The sequence below is a fragment of the Procambarus clarkii genome, chromosome 44, assembly GCF_040958095.1.
Source record: "Procambarus clarkii isolate CNS0578487 chromosome 44, FALCON_Pclarkii_2.0, whole genome shotgun sequence".
Classification (NCBI taxonomy): Eukaryota; Metazoa; Arthropoda; class Malacostraca; order Decapoda; family Cambaridae; genus Procambarus; species Procambarus clarkii.
Genome location: NC_091193.1, coordinates 26044477 through 26061343, shown reverse-complemented (window position 1 = coordinate 26061343; position 16867 = coordinate 26044477). Strand labels below are relative to the sequence as shown.

The window sequence follows — 16867 nt, the reverse complement described above, 5'->3', positions numbered from 1 at the left end:
AGGGAGAGGGTCACCTGGGTGTTATGAGGGAGGGAGGACCAGCTGGGTGTTGTGAGGGAGGGAGGACCACCTGGGTGTTGTGAGGGAGGAAGGACCAGCTGGGTGTTGTAAGGGAGAGATGACCACCTGGGTGTTGTGAGGGAGGACCAGCTGGGTGTTGTGAGGGAGGACCAGCTGGGTGTTGTGAGGGAGAGAGGACCAGCTGGGTGTTGTGAGGGAGAGAGGACCAGCTGGGTGTTGTGAGGGAGGACCACCTGGGTGTTGTGAGGGAGGGAGGACCAGCTGGGTGTTGTGAGGGAGGGAGGAACAGCTGGGTGTTGTGAGGGAGGGAGGACCAGCTGGGTGTTGTGAGGGAGGGAGGACCAGCTGGGTGTTGTGAGGGAGGGAGGACCACCTGGGTGTTGTGAGGGAGAGAGGACCACCTGGGTGTTGTGAGGGAGAGAGGACCACCTGGGTATTGTGAGGGAGACAGGACCAGCTGGGTGTTGTGAGGGAGAGAGGACCACCTGGGTATTGTGAGGGAGACAGGACCAGCTGGGTGTTGTGAGGGAGAGAGGACCACCTGGGTGTTGTGAGGGAGGACCTGCTGGGTGTTGTGAGGGAGACAGGAAGGACCACCTGGGTGTTGTGAGGGAGAGAGGACCACCTGGGTGTTGTGAGGGAGGACCAGCTGGGTGTTGTGAGGGAGAGAGGACCAGCTGGGTGTTGTGAGGGAGAGGACCAGCTGGGTGTTGTGAGGGAGACAGGAAGGACCACCTGGGTGTTGTGAGGGAGAGAGGACCACCTGGGTGTTGTGAGGGAGGGAGGACCACCTGGGTGGTGTGAGGGAGAGAGGACCAGCTGGGTGTTGTGAGGGAGTGAGGACCAGCTGGGTGTTGTGAGGGAGAGCGGACCACCTGGGTGTTGTGAGGGAGGACCACCTTGGTATTGTGAGGGAGGACCAGCTGGGTGTTGTGAGGGAGACAGGAAGGATCACCTGGGTGTTGTGAGGGAGAGAGGACCACCTGGGTGTTGTGAGGGAGAACCACCTGGGTGTTGTGAGGGAGAGAGGACCACCTGGGTGTTGTGAGGGAGGGAGGACCACCTGGGTGTTGTGAGGGAGAGAGGACCACCTGGGTGTTGTGAGGGATGGAGGACCAGCTGGGTGTTGTGAGAGGACCACCTGGGTGTTGTGAGGGAGACAGGACCACCTGGGTGTTGTGAGGGAGACAGGAAGGACCACCAGGGTGTTGTGAGGGAGAGAGGACCACCTGGGTGTTGTGAGGGAGAGAGGACCACCTGGGTGTTGTGAGGGAGGACCACCTGGGTGTTGTGAGGAAGGGAGGATCAGCTGGGTGTTGTGAGGGAGGACCAGCTGGGTGTTGTGAGGGAGGACCACCTGGGTGTTGTGAGGGAGAGACGACCAGCTGGGTGTTGTGAGGGAGGGAGGACCACCTGGGTGTTGTGAGGAAGGGAGGATCAGCTGGGTGTTGTGAGGGAGAGAGGATTACCTGGGTGTTGTGAGGGAGAGAGGACCAGCTGGGTGTTGTGAGGGAGAGAGGACCACCTGGGTATTGTGAGGAAGGGAGGACCAGCTGGGTGTTGTGAGGGAGGGAGGACCAGCTGGGTGTTGTGAGGGAGGGAGGACCACCTGGGTGTTGTGAGGGAGGGAGGACCACCTGGGTGTTGTGAGGGAGGACCAGCTGGGTGTTATGAGGGAGGACCAGCTGGGTGTTGTGAGGGAGAGAGGACCACCTGGGTGTTGTGTGGGAGAGAGGACCAGCTGGGTGTTGTCAGGGAGGGAGAATAAGCTGGGTGTTGTGAGGGGGGACCAGCTGGGTGTTGTGAGGGAGGGAGGACCAGCTGGGTGTTGAGGGAGAAAGGACCAGCTGGGTGTTGTGAGGGAGAGAGGACCAGCTGGGTGTTGTGAGGGAGAGAGGACCAGCTGGGTGTTGTGAGGGAGGGAAGACCAGCTGGGTGTTGTGAGGGAGAGAGGACCAGCTGGGTGTTGTGAGGGAGAGAGGACCAGTTGGGTGTTGTGAGGGAGAGAGGACCAGCTGGGTGTTGTGAAGGAGAGAGGACCACCTGGGTATTGTGAGGAAGGGAGGACCAGCTGGGTGTTGTGAGGGAGGGAGGACCAGCTGTGTGTTGTGAGGGAGGGAGGACCATCTGGGTGTTGTGAGGGAGGGAGGACCACCTGGGTGTTGTGAGGGAAAGAGGACCACCTGGGTGTTGTGAGGGAGGGAGGACCACCTGGGTGTTGTGAGGGAGGGAGGACCACCTGGGTGTTGTGAGGGAAAGAGGACCACCTGGGTGTTGTGAGGGAAAGAGGACCACCTGGGTGTTGTGAGGGAGGACCAGCTGGGTGTTGTGAGGGAGGACCAGCTGGGTGTTGAGGGAGAGAGGACCAGCTGGGTGTTGTGAGGGAGGGAGGACCATCTGGGTGTTGTGAGGGAGAGAGGACCACCTGGGTGTTGTGAGGGAGACAGGAAGGACCACCTGGGTGTTGTGAGGGAGAGAGGACCACCTGGGTGTTGTGAGGGAGAGAGGACTACCTGGGTGTTGTGAGGGAGACAGGAAGGACCAGCTGGGTGTTGTGAGGGAGGACCAGCTGGGTGTTGAGGGAGGACCAGCTGGGTGTTGAGGGAGGACCACCTGGGTGTTGTGAGGGAGACAGGAAGGACCACCTGGGTGTTGTGAGGGAGAGAGGACCACTTGGGTGTTGTGAGGGAGAGAGGACCAGCTGGGTGTTGAGGGAGGACCAGCTGAGTGTTGTGAGGGAGACAGGAAGGACCAGCTGGGTGTTGTGAGGGAGAGAGGACCAGCTGGGTGTTGTGAGGGAGGGAAGACCAGCTGGGTGTTGTGAGGGAGAGAGGACCAGCTGGGTGTTGTGAGGGAGAGAGGACCAGCTGGGTGTTGTGAGGGAGGGAAGACCAGCTGGGTGTTGTGAGGGAGAGAGGACCAGCTGGGTGTTGTGAGGGAGAGAGGACCAGTTGGGTGTTGTGAGGGAGAGAGGACCAGTTGGGTGTTGTGAGGGAGAGAGGACCAGCTGGGTGTTGTGAAGGAGAGAGGACCACCTGGGTATTGTGAGGAAGGGAGGACCAGCTGGGTGTTGTGAGGGAGGGAGGACCAGCTGTGTGTTGTGAGGGAGGGAGGACCACCTGGGTGTTGTGAGGGAGGGAGGACCACCTGGGTGTTGTGAGGGAGGGAGGACCATCTGGGTGTTGTGAGGGAGGGAGGACCACCTGGGTGTTGTGAGGGAAAGAGGACCACCTGGGTGTTGTGAGGGAGGGAGGACCACCTGGGTGTTGTGAGGGAAAGAGGACCACCTGGGTGTTGTGAGGGAAAGAGGACCAGCTGGGTGTTGTGAGGGAGGACCAGCTGGGTGTTGAGGGAGAGAGGACCAGCTGGGTGTTGTGAGGGAGGGAGGACCATCTGGGTGTTGTGAGGGAGAGAGGACCACCTGGGTGTTGTGAGGGAGACAGGAAGGACCACCTGGGTGTTGTGAGGGAGAGAGGACCACCTGGGTGTTGTGAGGGAGAGAGGACTACCTGGGTGTTGTGAGGGAGACAGGAAGGACCAGCTGGGTGTTGTGAGGGAGGACCAGCTGGGTGTTGAGGGAGGACCAGCTGGGTGTTGAGGGAGGACCACCTGGGTGTTGTGAGGGAGACAGGAAGGACCACCTGGGTGTTGTGAGGGAGAGAGGACCACTTGGGTGTTGTGAGGGAGAGAGGACCAGCTGGGTGTTGAGGGAGGACCAGCTGAGTGTTGTGAGGGAGACAGGAAGGACCAGCTGGGTGTTGTGAGGAAGAGAGGACCACCTGGGTGTTGTGAGGGAGGACCACCTGGGTGTTGTGAGGGAGAGAGGACCACCTGGGTGTTGTGAGGGAGACAGGAAGGACCAGCTGGGTGTTGTGAGGGAGAGAGGACCAGCTGGGTGTTGTGAGGGAGAGAGGACCACCTGGGTGTTGTGAGGGAGAGAGGATCAGCTGGGTGTTGTGAGGGAGACAGGAAGGACCAGCTGGGTGTTGTGAGGGAGAGAGGACCAGCTGGGTGTTGTGAGGGAGAGAGGACCAGCTGGGTGTTGTGAGGGAGGGAGGACCATCTGGGTGTTGTGAGGGAGGGAGGACCATCTGGGTGTTGTGACGGAGACAGGAAGGACCACCTGAGTGTTGTGAGGGAGAGGGGACCACCTGAGTGTTGTGAGGGAAGACCAGCTGCGTGTTGTGAGGGAGGACCACCTGGGTGTTGTGAGGCAGAGAGGACCAGCTGGGTGTTGAGGGAGAGAGGACCACCTGGGTGTTGTGAGGGAGAGAGGACCACCTGGGTGTTGTGAGGGAGGACCAACTGGGTGTTGTGAGGGAGGGAGGACCACCTGGGTGTTGTGAGGGAGAGACGACCAGCTGGGTGTTGTGAGGGAGAGACGACCAGCTGGGTGTTGTGAGGGAGGACCACCTGGGTGTTGTGAGGGAGAGACGACCAGCTGGGTGTTGTGAGGGAGGACCACCTGGGTGTTGTGAGGGAGAGACGACCAGCTGGGTGTTGTGAGGGAGGACCACCTGGGTGTTGTGTGGGAGAGAGGACCACCTGGGTGTTGTGAGGGAGAGAGGACCACCTGGGTGTTGTGAGGGAGGACCACCTGGGTGTTGTGAGGAAGGGAGGATCAGCTGGGTGTTGTGAGGGAGGACCAGCTGGGTGTTGTGAGGAAGGGAGGATCAGCTGGGTGTTGTGAGGAAGGGAGGATCAGCTGGGTGTTGTGAGGGAGGACCAGCTGGGTGTTGTGAGGAAGGGAGGATCAGCTGGGTGTTGTGAGGGAGGACCAGCTGGGTGTTGTGAGGAAGGGAGGACCACCTGGGTGTTGTGAGGGAGGACCAGCTGGGTGTTGTGAGGAAGGGAGGATCAGCTGGGTGTTGTGAGGGAGGACCAGCTGGGTGTTGTGAGGGAGAGACGACCAGCTGGGTGTTGTGAGGGAGGACCAGCTGGGTGTTGTGAGGAAGGGAGGACCACCTGGGTGTTGTGAGGGAGGACCAGCTGGGTGTTGTGAGGAAGGGAGGACCACCTGGGTGTTGTGAGGGAGGACCAGCTGGGTGTTGTGAGGGAGGACCAACTGGGTGTTGTGAGGAAGGGAGGACCACCTGGGTGTTGTGAGGGAGGACCAGCTGGGTGTTGTGAGGAAGGGAGGACCACCTGGGTGTTGTGAGGGAGGACCAGCTGGGTGTTGTGAGGAAGGGAGGACCACCTGGGTGTTGTGAGGGAGGACCAGCTGGGTCTGTATCATGTGAGCGGCAGCTGTGGCTCAGGCAGACCAACTGCAGCAAATTTGTAGTTCATCTACATTATTCTTTAACATTATTAATGCTAGTTGATTTTTGTCCCACATCCTTACATTAATTTATTACATTATTATAATTAATGGCCAGAGTGGGGAGATGGTAAATATTGTTGCAGAAATCGTTCCTTGTAGCAGTGTTTCCTCCTCTCTGCCAGTGGTGCCCGGAGACTGCAACGAGAGGATTGTGTCATCTGTCTAGATACGTACTTGTGTTTTGTTTAGAGCTATAATTGTGAACAAGTTCAGTGTGAATGCATAACTGCGTTAAGATCATTAAGGAGTGTGCCAAGTTTAAGTAACCTGCTTAAGTTCAGTCACTTTCAGTATAATACTGTTTTATTTTAAGTGCCAGTGATTTAGGAGATTGTCATGACATATATTGATTATTTGTACACTTCCACAGATTATACTGAAATGTTTCCTTTTAATTAATGATTGTTTTACTTAATTAACTTCCCCTAGTTATTTTAACTGTGGGAAGAGGCCGTAAGGAAGTTGGAGACAGCCCCAAGTAACACGAGCCTTAAAAAGTGGGAGTGCTAACATTCACTTGCTCATTCATGTTTCATCATCTTTCAGTCATCATTATTAAAACAATCAGCTAGTTATCAACACGTCAACACCAGAAATATCTGTAGATTTATAAAATTATGTTGGAAATTTGGGATTACAAATAAATTGCTGAACATTACAAGGGGTAATTAAATCAACAAGGAAATGTAGAAGAAACAGCTTCGTAACTCTGCAAAATATTATCAGCATGCCCAGACATGGGCGTGCCCACACACCACATTAACATGTCAGACTTGAAATAAAGTATCAATTTGTACGGAGTGATCAAAATATTTCACACTGTATGCAGCAGTAGTCAATACTATTTGGTTATATTCTGCTACACACAAACATCAGTAAGACTTGGGTCAACACTACATACAGTGTATCCAATATAAAGTACATACAGCAAGTTGAGTAAAAATTTACTTCAATAATTGTACAAAACAGTGCTTTAAAATTCTCAACAGTAGTTTGTTTAAGCTTCCTCCAAGAAGTCATTACACCCAACAAAAATACAACCTAGCAGTCCAAATTGTACTTTTCAGTGAAAAATATTAATCCATACAAATTTCATATACTCATACAATTCTTTAAAATAATAATAATAATAATAATAATAATAATAATGCCTGTAATAATGTAACAGAAAAAGAACTATTTGGATTGGATTAATGAAAACAAACGAGACAACCCAATTCTGCAATTTGGTCACTATATATACACACAAGGCATTGCCCGGGTCTGTCTGTCATGTGCTCATCTATATCTAACATAAATCCATCTCTCTCCATTTCCCCCATCCATCTATTTATCTTTTAGCTACTCATCTATATCCATATACAGTATCAATTTATCCATGAATCTATCCCCTCCATCCATTGGTCTATGTCTGTCTCTCTCAAATACATAATTGTGAAAATTTTTAGCTTTAAAATAAAAACATTACCCCAATGGGATGGTGGAGTCAACTGTGGTATGATGCAGCAGTATTGAAGTCATATATTTATGGTAGTACAGCTTTAGTTTGAATATCAGATTTTTTTCCAAAATCAGTGCATATTACTGTACTATAAAAAAATTAACATAGTTCTTTGAACATAGTGTACACACACACATATACACACACACACACACAGAATGATGCATATATGCACTTAACATTTTAAAAAAACATATCCGCTAATGGATAGCGGATGAAGAATGCAAGAGCAGTACATACCACCTGTAAAATTAGTAATTTGTTGGTAAGGCTGGCTTCATGCTGAGGACCAAGTTTAAGTAAAGCAAGATTGATTAGAGTAAGATTATTTACTCGACACATCTTCCCATCTTCCCCTAACCCTTCTTCAAGGTTTACAAGGCCCAGACGCGTCAGCAACCGAAGGGCAACAAACAGAGGTTGTCTGATATCTTTAGCTTTAAACTCTGCAACACTGGGTTCCAATTTGTCCATCTTCTCATTATACCTGCATAACAAACAGAAAATGACGATTAGTAATTAATTATATTACCAGAGTTCCCATTGAATAATAAGTACTGTATTTGTAATACAGTCCTAATAATTTATATTCACTATGCACAATTAATGTGATGCCCCACACATCTGCTTTCATTATTAACACTTTCGCGCTCTCCGCAAAGGTCACTCAGCCAACCGAATGTGCGCGCTGCGTTTTTATCGCTTAAGCGTAAAAACAAAAATGTGTATACTCTTTTTACTCTTCTGACCTTAGTTCTCATGCTACGTATTTCATTTTGGTACCAACGTGTTCGCAATAAAATTCTCTAGAAGAACATTAGTAAAATAAGTCACGAAACATATAGGGATACCAGCACCAAATAAATAACTACGTAGATGACTCGCCGTGAGCGCCCATCAGCAACAAAATGTTTTTACTCTTGGGATTGTAATCACCTCCACACTTGTTCTACAGCGTTAATTTTGGTATCAATGGACTCGCAATGAAATTCCCAACACGGTGATATGAATATAAGCGTAGAATAATGATGCAGCCCGCCCGCAAGAGTGTGGGAAGTGGTGAAATTGTTACCCGGTATCGGTGACGGGACGACGCACGGCGCTTTGAAAGTTTATACTTATTTCACTCTCATGACATTAATTTTCTATGTACGTCATTCATTTTTATGTCAATGTGTTCGCAATAGAATGTTCTATGTGCCCATAGGTAAAAAATATCAACAAAGCGTAAGTTAGAATAGCGACAAATATAAAACAACGCTGGAACATATCAGTGAGCGTCAAACACACATGAAATATTTTTACTTTTGTTATGTTTGTCAAGATTATACTTGTTGCACACAGTTATTTTTGGTTGTATATTGATCGGAATAAAATTCCCTAAACAGACATATGCATATAATACATGATATGGGGGAAGAATTACCAGTATAAACGGCTAAAGTCACCCACCTGCAACCCGTTTGGGACAAAATACCATTTGATCGAAGTTATCCACACCTTTCATGAACTTATTGTACCATGCAGCCTAGTGGTGAGAAAGAGAGCCTGATAGCGCGCAGTTTGAAACAAACCCAAAGTAAATCGGATAAAAATTGAATTTTATACAAATATTTTAAAAGTAGACATAACTTTATGTCCACTATGCATTTACGTTAGACGAAACCGAACGCGCCGGCGCGTCCAGATAGCGCGAAAGTGTTAATAATAATAATTTCATTACATTATAACGTTTCATTACATTCAACGCTGGTTTTCTGGGGGGAGCCCCTACGGCTCCCCAGAGCTACTTCACCAAAGACTACCAAAGAAAACCATGGGGACTTACCCGGGAGGCAGTCAGCGCTTTAATCCTCAACGCGAAGTCGAGACAACGGGCAGCATCTGCCGAACTAAAGCAACACAGGCCCGACTGGGCCCAGAAACGTTCACAAGGTAACGTGCAGCCAGGACCCTGTTTGACCGTTAACATCCCCGTGCCCTAATGTCAGCCCAAGACATATTGCTGAAGACGGCAACAAGAGCAGCAAACTTACGAACGTCATAGGCACGGGGATAGACCGCAGGCTGGCTGGATTTAACAACCCCGCGAACGACATGAGGGACCCGAACCTGCGAACAGGGGAAACCGGATCAACCCAAAGTGTGTCCCTGGACACAGAAGCCATGGTGCGCAGATAACGGTGGAGGGCCGCAACCGGACACAACCACATGGTGAACCCCCGGCCTGACAAACCAAGCATCAACAACCCAAGGACCCCTCCGGAAAGCAGCAGTCTTATTCTTCGCCAGAAAAGAGGTAGACAGCTGCAGACGAATATACCGAAGACCACGACCAAAGGAGCAAAAACCTCTGCGCCAGAGAAGAGCATGAAGCTCCGCCACGCGACCCCCAGAGGCCAATGCCAACAGAAAAAGAGCCTTAGCAAAAAAATTTGGAACCAAAGGGGCCACAACAAACCGAGAAGAAAGATAGAAGAGCACTCTGTCCAAAGACCAGGATGGTTCAGGCAGCATATGAGCAGGCCCGGAGGTGAAACAACGCCCGAGACAGCTTGAGAAAAAGCGGAGAAGTAACATCAATACCGAAAGCAAGCTGCAGCGGCTCCGCCAGCGCCGCACAATACGAGGCGACAGTATTAGGCATCAGATGATGGTCCTGAAACAACCAAGAGAGAAAGGACAGCACCACCCGAACCGAAAGCGAGGAACAACGACGAAGGATCAGAAAGAACCGGAAGGACCGCCAGGAAACTTCATACTGCCGCCGAGAGGAAACCCACAGGTGAGAAACCAACAAGGAAGCCACCTGCTCACCATAGAGATGGTGATAAACACGAGTCAAAAACACTAAACACAAAGACTCGCGGAGAAGAGCGAACCAGTCACGTACAGGACCGGCCCGATCTCCTGAAAAACAACGACAGTCCACTAGCCAGGAAAAAACCTCTGCACTTCCCCAAAAATAGGAGGATGAACCAAACCAAAGAAAGGCGCAGAATACAAGTGAAATTCAAGGCACGTCAGAGGATTGCTGAAAGGCCCCCCTCCCTTCCTCCCCGAGCCTCCACCAACGAAACCCGGGAGGAAGAACCTCTGGAAGGACAAGTACAAGGAACCCAAAGGCCCATGGAAATGAACCAATCGGGGAACTGCCTAGCTCAAACGCACACACAGAAGGAGGGGGGGATAAAAAAAAAAAACACTTCCCTTGCAATGACAGACCCTTCGCAGAGGGCACGAGGGCTCACTAAGGGTCAAATGGAACCCAAGAGCCCCAACCTGCCCCCCCCCCCAAACCCTGGGAACCACAGCCACTCTGCAGTTCCCAGTGTTGAGTGCTCTGCCCCACTCGGAAGAGGTATACATAGTACAACCGAGCCAGTGGGGGTTTTCCAAGGCTTGCAGGGTATGCGCAATGCAGGAAGTCCAGGCATTCTTACCAGATAGAGAGGAATCAAATTTACACTTCTGATCGAGATACAGGTGTGTATCTCAGTCAGAAGCATAAGTGACAGCCTCCACAGTCTCAGCAGAAGAGGAAGAACAAGAACGGACAACATGAAAACGACCAGGAGGAGGATGGACATCAGCCAGGAGGTGCAAGTGTGGACGACCAAAAAGACAGTGGGGAGGACTGAGAAGATGGGGTTGGGAAGGGGACAGAGAAGAGGGAGGAGATGGAGAGATGACACTAAACTGAACAACAGGAGAAGACTTGGAGGGGAAGGGTTGAAACACCAGGGGGTGAACCGTAAGGAAAATTATCAAGGTCAGAATGGAGGTGAATGGAAGACGTAGAACTTGTGGAGGTATCAGAGTCGCATGGAAACAGTTGTGGAATCGAGAAAGGAGGGGGGGGGAAAGGGTGAGAAATGGGATGCAACATACGAGTATAAATTGTTGGAGAAAAAGTTAAGGCAACGAACTTGGCGTCTTGCCTCTGGGAAAGAAATCCTATCACAATATTTTAAATTGAGAATAGCTTCCTCAAATTTGTTGTGTATGCACAAGCAGGAGAAGAGCACTCTGTCTTAGAACACCTAAGGCTCCACACAAGGGTCACAGGGACACCTCACTAGTGCATCACAAGAGACCATGTCCAAATTTCCAACACCTATTGTAGATGTGATGAGAGAGACCTGAACAAAGCATCTGGCACCTACATGAATTACGAACCAATGCAGCCCGCAAATGGCCCCCAGGGAGTCGTGTGAGAGTCCCTTCACCATGACAAGGTGACATTCTGGAATGGATGTCTCTAATGTTAAACCGTTGTCTTTACAGTATATCATCTTATAAATTCTTAGCTAAATATCACTCACTCTGCCTAAAATGCATGTATGATTTAAATATCATACACCTGTATAGTACAGTCAGTCTTGTCATGTGATAGACGTGTTATTAACGTACAATACTGTACTCTTTATGTAAACCTTCCCAATTATGAATGTACTGTACTAACATTTACAGGATACATACTAACATATGTATGTCAGTCAACATACTAACATATGTATGTCAGTCAACATACTAACATATGTATGTCAGTCAACATACTAACATATGTATGTCAGTCAACATACTAACATTTATGAATAAAATCTTAGATTTAAATGACTCGTTACACTAGTAACTCTTACACACGCACCGCTACCAATACACATTTTCACATTTCACCAACAACATTTCACAGCATTTATCAGTACACTGATAAATGTATTCATGCTCATCACTCTTCTAAAGTCCCTCTATAATTATTTTATGTTTTTCTAAATCCAAATATACCATGTATGTCTTACAATCTCTCCTAGCCAGCATGCCAAGCATTAAGTTCTTTAACACTCTTAGCTTGAATAAATTACATACTTAGGTAAACGATGTCTTGGACATGGCACAAAGTGGAACAGTTGAGGAACAGAATACACAAAGTTGAAAATCTGAGGCAGGAAAAACAAGAGAACAGTCTTGCTAAAGTGGCCAATTATGGCCACCACTGCAAACGTCATCCCAGCAAAATAGGTGAATGTGTCTCCTACAAATGCTCTTGATGGATACCTGTTCCAAAGAAAAGAAAAACATTAAATATTAAAAGTTTGGGAATATCATCTTTCCATTTGTAACAAATTTATTAACACACAAAATAGTAGTTCCTCTCACATTCAGAGCACGACAGCACACGAGCCCATTCTTTTCAACCATTAAATATATATTTGTGGCTCGTTCCAGCAAATAAGAATACGGTACCAAAAATATATTACTATTATCTGTAATTATTTAAATTTCCTACATTATTTTAGCATTTGACCCTCTTTTAAACACTTTTCTGGCATCACATATTATGGTAACAATTCTTACTTGCTCAATTACTTAACACTCTGGCGCACCCCACGCGCCACCCCTCAACTGTGCGATTTGGGTCCCAGAGTTTCACGGGAGCGCGCGTTAATTCTGAGAAGTGTATACTCTCTTCAAGTTTGTCACCTTAATTCTCGTCCTACGAGATTAAATTTGGTATCATTGTGTTCGCAATAGAATTCTCTACAGCACTAAATGCATATAAACTCCAAAAGCCCAGCTAATTACCCGCAGCAAACAGAGAAAGTGCGAACGAGTTACCCAGGAGCGCGCAAAAGCGATAAAATGTGTTCACTCTTTTCACTCTGGTCACCTCAATTTTCGTTCTAGGTCTTTCATTTTGGTATCAATGGGTTCGCAATAGAATTCTCTAGAGGAATATTAGCATATAAAATAAAAAACCTGGTCACGCTCCACCCGCCGACGAGTTGAAGACGGGCCACGCGTTAACTGCGAGTGAGCGCCCAGACGCCTTCCAGCTACACTCCCAATCCCTGCCCACAAATGTTTAGTATTTAGTATTTTAGTATATTTAGTATTAGAGTTTAGTATTTTTTGTGTAGTAGTTGTACATCACATAAGCATTGTAGATAGCCATTTGCACAAAATAGGTCATTTTCTTCGTCCATTTGTGAGTTTTCCTTATGAAGTGATAATATTTGATCATTTGGTCAAAGTGATCAACACCTTTCATGTTTGTATTGTAGTCACAGATTGCATTCGCCTTGTTGACAGTTACCAGTCCCAAAAAAATCGGATAAAAACCTGATTTTTGGCAATTATTTTAGTGGACGACGCAGCATTGCGTCATCCCCGAGATTACCGACAGTAAATGGATGATGCAATGCTGCGTCATGCCCGGACTAAAGTGTTAATTAATAACTAAACTATAACTTTTGTCCATTGAACTACTTTATAAAACCATACTACAGTACCCAACAAAAATGGACTATCTTGTATTTATTGCCATTCTAAACTATTTCTTAAAATATGTTGACCAAACCACACACTAGAAAGTGAAGGGACGATGACATTTTGACAATCGACTTGAGAATGGTCCAGGACAGATCGAAATGTCGTCGTCCCTTCACTTTTTAGTGTGTGGTTTGGTCAACATATTTCAGCCACGTTATTGTGACTCCTCATCTGCATATTTCTTAAAACATAAATCCACCGAGTCCAATCACAAAAAGGCATTAAAAAAAAAAAAAAAACAGCGTTGAATGTAATGAAACGCCATTTTCTAGGTGGGCCCTGGAGCTTACCGGGCTGATATGTATTAGACCATGGCATCAGTCAATGGAGTTCTTGCCTACCGGAGACCACGAGCCAGAACCTGGCCCCCTCAGAGAGGCACGAGGAGCAATGGTCTATGGAAACCCCCGTGTGTTTGGAAGCATTCCATGTATGCTATCAACTGGGGTTTGGCACCCAAAAAGGTAGGTGTGACAAAACAAGTACCACTTGGTAAAAATTGCTACCTAAAACCAAATTAGGGAAACAGAACTCCCAAATTAAAACAATTAAAATTCACTAATGCCATCGCACCGATCATCCAAGCAGCTGCCTCCCCCCCCTGCCCCACCCAGGAGGGGGAGGGGGAGAGGGGGGGCCTGGAACCCCTGTGTCGGCTGCGTTCAGCATTCAGTTTTGAGGCTGAGCATCAAAAAGTGCGCGAAAAACCACCGGCTGTAGGAGGGATGCCGGGGAGTCTGCAGGGCTGACCGGGAAAATGGCATTTCATTATATTCAACACTGGTTTTCTGTGGACAGCCCATACGGCTCCCTGGAGCTACCTAAACAAAGAAAAGCGACAAAAGGGACTTACCCGGGAGGAGGCCGCCACATCTCAACTCAAAGTCAAAACAACTGGCTGCAACCTGGAACCCAAAGCAACACATGCCCGACTAGGGCCAGGAACGTTGACCAAGTAACGCTTAACCAAGACTCTGTCTGACCTCCAAAATCCCTGTGTCCGAATGTCAGCCCAAGACATGTTACCAAAGACGGCAAACTTATGAGTCGTGGGAAGGAGGATACCATGCAGGCTGGTTGGACCGAATAACTCTGTGGACAACCTGGAAGACCCGAGCCCTGGAACAAGAAACAAGGAAAACAGGGTCAACCCAAAGCGCATCCCCGGCCACATAGGCTGTGATGAGCAGGTAACGGCGAAGAGCCACATCCGGACACAACACATGATGCACCTTCGGACTGACTAACCAAGCATCAAGGACCCCTCTGGAAAGCTGCCAACTCATTCTTCGCCAGAAAAGAAAGAGACAGCTGCAAACGAACAAACATACTAGCAGGATCGAAAGAGCAGAAACCCCTGCACCAGAGGAGAGCATGAAGATCCCTGACCCATCCCCCCAGAACCCAATGCCAACAGGAAAAGAGCCTTGTACAATAAGCAACCTTGGACCGAAAGGGCCACCACAAACCGAGAAGAGAGAAAGAAGAGCACCCTGTCCAAGAACCAGGACGGCTCAGGCGGTGTATGAGAACGCCGGAGGTGGAACAAAGCATGAGAAAGCTTATGGAATGGAGTGGAAGTAACATCCACCCCGAACGCAAGCTGAAGCAGCTCCGACAGTGCCACACGATACGAGGTGACAGTATTAGGCATCAAATAATAGTCCTGAAAATGCCAAGAAAGAAAGGACAAGACAACCTTATCCAAAATAAAGGACAACCTATGAAGAGAAAATGGCAGGAGTGCCAGGAAACTTCATACTGTCGCCGAGACGAAACTTGCAGGTGGGACACCATCAACTAAGCCCCCCTATCACCATACAAGGGATGATAGACCCGCATCGGAAAGACCAGATGCAAAGAGCGAAGAAAACCAAACCAGCCAGATACCTGACTGGGCTTTTCAGCTGTAATAGGCAGAGCTACAGAAAACATCGTGGGTTTGGACACTGTGCAAGTAGCGCCTGAAACTAAGGCTGGGCCGGCCACCAAGGAGCCAACAGGACTACTCTCTCCTGCTAAGTCTCCAACTGAGCCAGGACCCGAAGTAACAGCTAGACCGAGGGGAAAAGGTACAGATAACCACCTCAACCTGTTCTGCTGAAAGGCGTCTGCCGTAACGGCCTCAGAGTTGGGGAAGGGTGCCACATACACAGGAAGACACCAGGACCACGCCGATGCGAAGAGGTTCACGTCCGGGAGTCCGTACATCCGGCAGAGCAAACTGAAGGAGTCGGCATCGACCATCCATTCCGCAGACAGACAAAAGCAGTCCGCCAGGACACTGAACACTCCCCGGACATGAACCGTACGGAGAGCCAAACCCCGAAAATCCTGCAAACGAGTCACTCGAAGAGACCAGACCCAAAGAGCTCTAAACCCCCTCTAAATCCATGTTGTCTTGGATTGTGTGGCTCATTATTTTCCATAAAACTAGAAATTTGATTCCTAATCACTCTTTCAAACACTTTTATGTGTGATGTTAGTGCAACTGGTCTATAATTTTTTGCCAAGGCTTTATTACCCCTCCTTGAGCAGAGGAGCTATATCTGCAGATTTAAGTGCAGCTGGTATCTCCCCTATATCCAGGCTTTTTCTCCATATTACGCTGAGTGCTCGCGCTATTGGTACTTTACATTTCTTTATGAATATTGAATTCCTTGAGTCAGGCCCGGGAGCCGAGTGCATGGGCATATTGTCAATTTCTCTTTCAAAGTCTTCCGAGTTCGTGTTAATATCCGTTATATTATCTGCAGATAATATAGAAAGAAGCTGTTTGGGTCATCAAATTTCATGTTGTTTATTGGTGTGTGCTAAACAAAGCCTCATACTGGCTTCTTAGAATTTCACTAATCTCTTTGTTGTCCTCTGTGTACGTACCTTCAGTTGTAATTAACGGTCTAATACTAGTCGAGTCTTTTTATTTTGATTTTGCGTATGAGAACGCAAGCAGCAGTCTCCGTGGTGTCTTACCACTAGGTAAGACACTCGCCTGGCGTTCCGCGAGCGCTATGTCATGGGTTCATATCCTGGCCGGGGAGGATTTACTGGGCGCAATTCCTTAACTGTAGCCTCTGTTTAACTCAACAGTAAAATGTGTACTTGGATGAAAAAACGATTCTTCGCGGCAGGGGATCGTATTCCAGGGACCTGCCCGAAACGCTACGCGTACTAGTGGCTGTACAAGAATGTAACAACTCTTGTATATATCTCAAAAAAAAAGAAAATATTTTGGATTTTTATTTATCTCTTGTATAGCTTTCTGTTCCAATTCCATTTCCTGACTCATATGATCGCTTCAACGTTTGTTCTATTTCTTCGATCTCCCTGCTTAGGTTTACTTTTCTTTCTTCTGATAGTTGTGTCTGCCGAAGTATTTCCATTATTTTTTTCCTTCTCCTGTACAGTCGTCTGCGTTCTCTTTCTAGAGTGGCCCTCTTTCTGACCCTCCTCACAGGCACGTACTTCAAGCAGACCTTGTAAGCTTCAGCTGTCAGTTGAGCTATTCCCTGTAATTACCTAAGTGTAATTACCTAAGTGTAGTTACAGGATGAGAGCTACGCTCGTGGTGTCCCGTCTTCCCAGCACTCTTTGTCATATAACACTATGAAACTACTGACGGTCTTGGCCTCCACCACCTTCTCACCTAACTTGTTCCAACCGTCTACCACTCTGTTTGCGAAAGTGAA

General features: G+C 48.4%; 1 protein-coding gene across 3 annotated transcripts in view; it reads right to left on the bottom strand.

Moving 5' to 3' along the window:
• Nucleotides 1-6271: 6271 nt before the first annotated feature.
• Alg7 (Alg7 dolichyl-phosphate N-acetylglucosaminephosphotransferase) overlaps nt 6272-16867 on the bottom strand; it is a 34274-nt gene continuing 23678 nt past the window's right edge. For all 3 annotated transcript variants that reach the window (XM_045725965.2, XM_045725966.1, XM_045725968.2), the window contains exons 6-7: nt 11715-11903; nt 6272-7332 (exon numbers count right to left, since the gene is read on the bottom strand). In XM_045725965.2, coding sequence (XP_045581921.1) covers nt 7029-7332; nt 11715-11903 — 493 coding nt within the window. In that variant the 3' untranslated portion in view covers nt 6272-7028. The remainder of the gene's footprint in view (nt 7333-11714; nt 11904-16867) is intronic.